Source organism: Bombus impatiens, unplaced genomic scaffold (assembly GCF_000188095.3).
Source record: "Bombus impatiens unplaced genomic scaffold, BIMP_2.2 scf_1080, whole genome shotgun sequence".
Taxonomy (NCBI): Eukaryota; Metazoa; Arthropoda; class Insecta; order Hymenoptera; family Apidae; genus Bombus; species Bombus impatiens.
The window spans coordinates 109,358-113,281 of NT_177499.1; the positions used below are offsets into that span (position 1 = coordinate 109,358).

Here is a 3,924-nt window from a genome sequence, read left to right on the forward strand (position 1 = left end):
TTTGCACGCCCCGCGTTGAAACTCGCGACATACCTACAGCAAGAGCGAACACGCATGGCATGGCACTCTATCTATGTGGCCAAAGGGGTTTGAGGGGCTTGGGGTTGGGGCGCAAAACCGGGGGCAGCTCCAGGAACAGTTGGGTGAGGCGATAAACTGGTCTATCTGTACCTGTATTGCTTCTCTTTGGAAATACTATATTGTGAGTCTGTAATACGATTAGGTGGTTTGGAAATGTTCGAATACGTTGTTTGTAAATGTAGTATGAGTATATAATGCGTTTGGCACGTTCGCAAATATTTCAATAATACGTTTGGACACGTTCGTGTATGTGTACTTATGTCGAGTTTTTACCTTTGAAACGTAGACATGGATCGTGGCTGGTCTTTGGATTTAGGAGTTGATCTTGGGAATGGCGAAGCAATGACAAACGTTTACAGAATGGATGAAATTTTTAGAAACGTGAATGATTTTCGCTTGGTTTCCGAAGGTCCCGTTGAAATTGTTGATGCCAGAAGGGTCTTTGATTCGTTAGCGAATATGCGTGTCGCGAATGAAAGAGGTTAGATATGCAGGTATGGTATGCTTAAACAAATGTTGGTACTGAAGCTTCGATTCACTGGAAATATCAACCGTGAATAGATAGTTTCGTGGTATCTTGCAATTTTATAAAATGAAGGATTTTCCGAAATACGAGCACATGTGCCGCTTCTCGAAACATGAAACTCCGAAGCCAACGTTTCATTGACAATTGTTATGGAAAAGACGAGTCGGCGTGACGATAGACAAAAAGGTACAAAGGTAAAATTTATTTGACAACCTGGGACACGCAACTGATTTTCGACTAACTATCGCTAAATCGATGACCATGTGAAACATTATTTGTCAAGCTATTGGAATGCAACGTAGGAACATGGAATAATATACAGAGTATGAGAAGGAGAATGCAGAGAGCGGGATATCGTGTGGAAGAGCGGAAGGAAGTAGACGAAGACGAAAATATCAGTATGGAAAGAATGTACGGCTGTGAAGGTGAAATAGTGAAAAGAAGAAGATACGTGTACGGTGATGGCAAGAGGATCGGATGATGCGAAAGAGCGCCCCATTTTTGGACGTACGGGCTTGTTCTGGAAGGCGAAAAAACAGCCTACCTTACTTTTTTTTTTTGGTTCTTCGTCTATTGCTTCTGGCCGTTGGTACAGTACCCCGATCTACTGACTTCGCTACAATACATTTCACAACTACGATATCCATGACGTACATTCACAATTTTTTTTTCAATTTTATCTATGAACGTGTCTACGAACCAATTAAATTCTCCAATTATTACGATAAACTTGATGAAAGCCTACTAAAGTTGTTTAATTTGTTTATCTAATTGCAACTAATTTTATTTGAATTTTATGAGAAGATCGAACGCGATGCGTCAGAGAGCGAGACATATCAACGCCCAGAACGACGAGAGAGAAAAACAGGAAACATCTAATCACTACTCTCTACGTTGGAACTAAATACCGTGTTGAATATTGTCAAATAGGCATCGCTCACTGGTTTCAGTGTACCTCGCCCCGCCCAATAAGGTCAGAGGACACGGAAAATTGGACGGCTATATTTCGAGAAGGTGAACTAAACAAATTATGGGAGTGTGGGGGTGGGTGTATGATGGTGGAGTTACTTTGGTTGGTGGTGGTGTGGTGTAGTATGACGGATGTCTCGACGGATGCATCCGAGTTTTCAGTGTTCTATCAATCGGGTTAATTCGCACATATGTTAGAGGATTCCTTGCGCATGCATCATCTACTATTTCCGGCCGTTTGTCTTCTGTGTTGCAATGCACGCCGTTTTGAAAAAATATATAGTCAGATGAACCTTTGGTAATATTTCACCGCGATTTATACGCCAGTCGCGCGAAGAAGTGCCAGTAACGAGAAACAATGAAACGGAAGAAGAAAAAGAGAAAAATTGAAATAAAACTAGAGATAGAACGCTTGTTTCAAATGGCTTTTAATTTTCCCGTTGTCGTTTTTATCTGTTATCGTATCCCTTTAGTCTGTTTCGTTGATTACATCGCCAAATTTTAAGAACATATTCGATTTTGAAATGTACGAAAATTAATTTTATATACAAAATTTTAGATCTTTTAATTCACTGGACACCGTTATGTTTACTACGTACGAATTGAAATAACGAATATTTTACTCGGTGAAATGTAACAAAAGCGGAAAATTTAATTTTTTGCCTTAATATAAATAAATAACAAATTCGACGAATTACCAGAATTAATTTCTTCGACACGAGCGTAGAATACCGAATACTGCGAATATAAATACGAAATGTGAAATTCGATATTTTGCATGGAATTTTCTGCTCACTTTCGTTAAAACATCGTCAGAAACATTTTTCATATGAAAATTCTAACGAATCTAATTGCAAGCCAATACCGATATTCTTATTGATATGCGATCTCTAGATACAATTTCAACCAATATAAATCATGCTTACACGCTTAGAAGTTTCTTTCGGCATTAGTATGTAAATGTTATTAAGTCGTAAGTATCCTGCCGCGGGTTCGCAGTAGAGTAGGTGCGTGATTAGTCAGACGGCGCGATATTTCTTCCTTTCTAGATAACTTGAAATTTCTATTCCTGGGCTGTCATATTCGTAATTTTCGTATTCTTTGGAAATACTTCGATATTACGAAATTACTTCTTAAAAAATCAAAAATAAGTTTTACCGGGGCTATAGAAAGATATTAATAACGCGATAATAGCGTTACATATCGCTACGTAATACGCTAGTTTTGGAACTAGAGCAAAATGATCCTTTTCTCTGTAATTTTTCTTTCCGGTATGTATCAGTGAAGAAGACAAAATGTAAAATCATACGGAATACAAATTAACGTCGAAAATTTATCGACTAACGTAATTAACACGAACAATCGTGTTTCTTCTCCGTCGACTATATATTTTTCACGGTGCATCGCGAACTCACCTAGCATTCCGTAGACCCATGCAAGTCGGTATGTTTTATTTAGCCGTAGAACGTATACGCACAACGTCCAGGGTTGGATTAATGCGGCAACCAACGATCTGCATCGTTTCTTTATCGTGTGTGTTAGAAGGTAAGACAGCAAGCGTGTGTGAGTGTAAAACATGCACCACGAGACACAATACTTAAAGGTTCGGTCCATTTCGTACGTTCGTTTGTTCTTGGAACTCGCGACTTGCCGACAGCTCGCGCTCTTCATCGGAAGTGAAAAGGCGAGATCTCGACACGGGTTTAAGCCTGGGAGCTCGTTAAGGAACGCACGCACGGAAATCGAACGATTAACGAGACACACACACACACGTACACAGGCGATACACGAATCGCATAGAACGATATCAAATATATCAAACACATAGATATGTTATGTATATAAATATAAATACATAAAGATACGAATACGAATACAAATATATGTATGTACAAACATACGAATATACGAACAAATATACACGGAAAGAGAGAGAGAGAGAGAGAGAGAGAGAGAGAGAGAGAGAGAGAGAGAGAGAGAGAGAGAGAGAGAGAGAGAGAGAGAGAGAGAGAGAGAGAGAGAGAGAGAGAGAGAGAGAGAGAGAGAGAGAGAGAGAGAGAGAGAGAGAGAGAGAGAGAGAGAGAGAGAGAGAGAGAGAGAGAGAGAGAGAGAGAGAGAGAGAGAGAGAGAGAGAGAGAGAGAGAGAGAGAGAGAGAGAGAGAGAGAGAGAGAGAGAGAGAGAGAGAGAGAGAGAGAGAGAGAGAGAGAGAGAGAGAGAGAGAGAGAGAGAGAGAGAGAGAGAGAGAGAGAGAGAGAGAGAGAGAGAGAGAGAGAGAGAGAGAGAGAGAGAGAGAGAGAGAGAGAGAGAGAGAGAGAGAGAGAGAGAGAGAGAGAGAGAGAGAGAGAGA

General features: G+C 40.2%; 1 protein-coding gene across 5 annotated transcripts in view; it reads right to left on the bottom strand.

Annotated features, from left to right (window-relative positions):
* The window catches only part of LOC100749379 (mediator of RNA polymerase II transcription subunit 12-like), a 392,105-nt gene that overhangs the window by 19,560 nt on the left and 368,621 nt on the right, over positions 1 to 3,924 (bottom strand). The window contains exon 7 of one of the 5 annotated variants that reach the window (XM_033323627.1): positions 1 to 33. The exons of the other annotated variants lie outside the window; for them this stretch is intronic. Coding sequence (XP_033179518.1) covers positions 1 to 33 — 33 coding nt within the window. The remainder of the gene's footprint in view (positions 34 to 3,924) is intronic. 5 annotated transcript variants of the gene reach the window in all.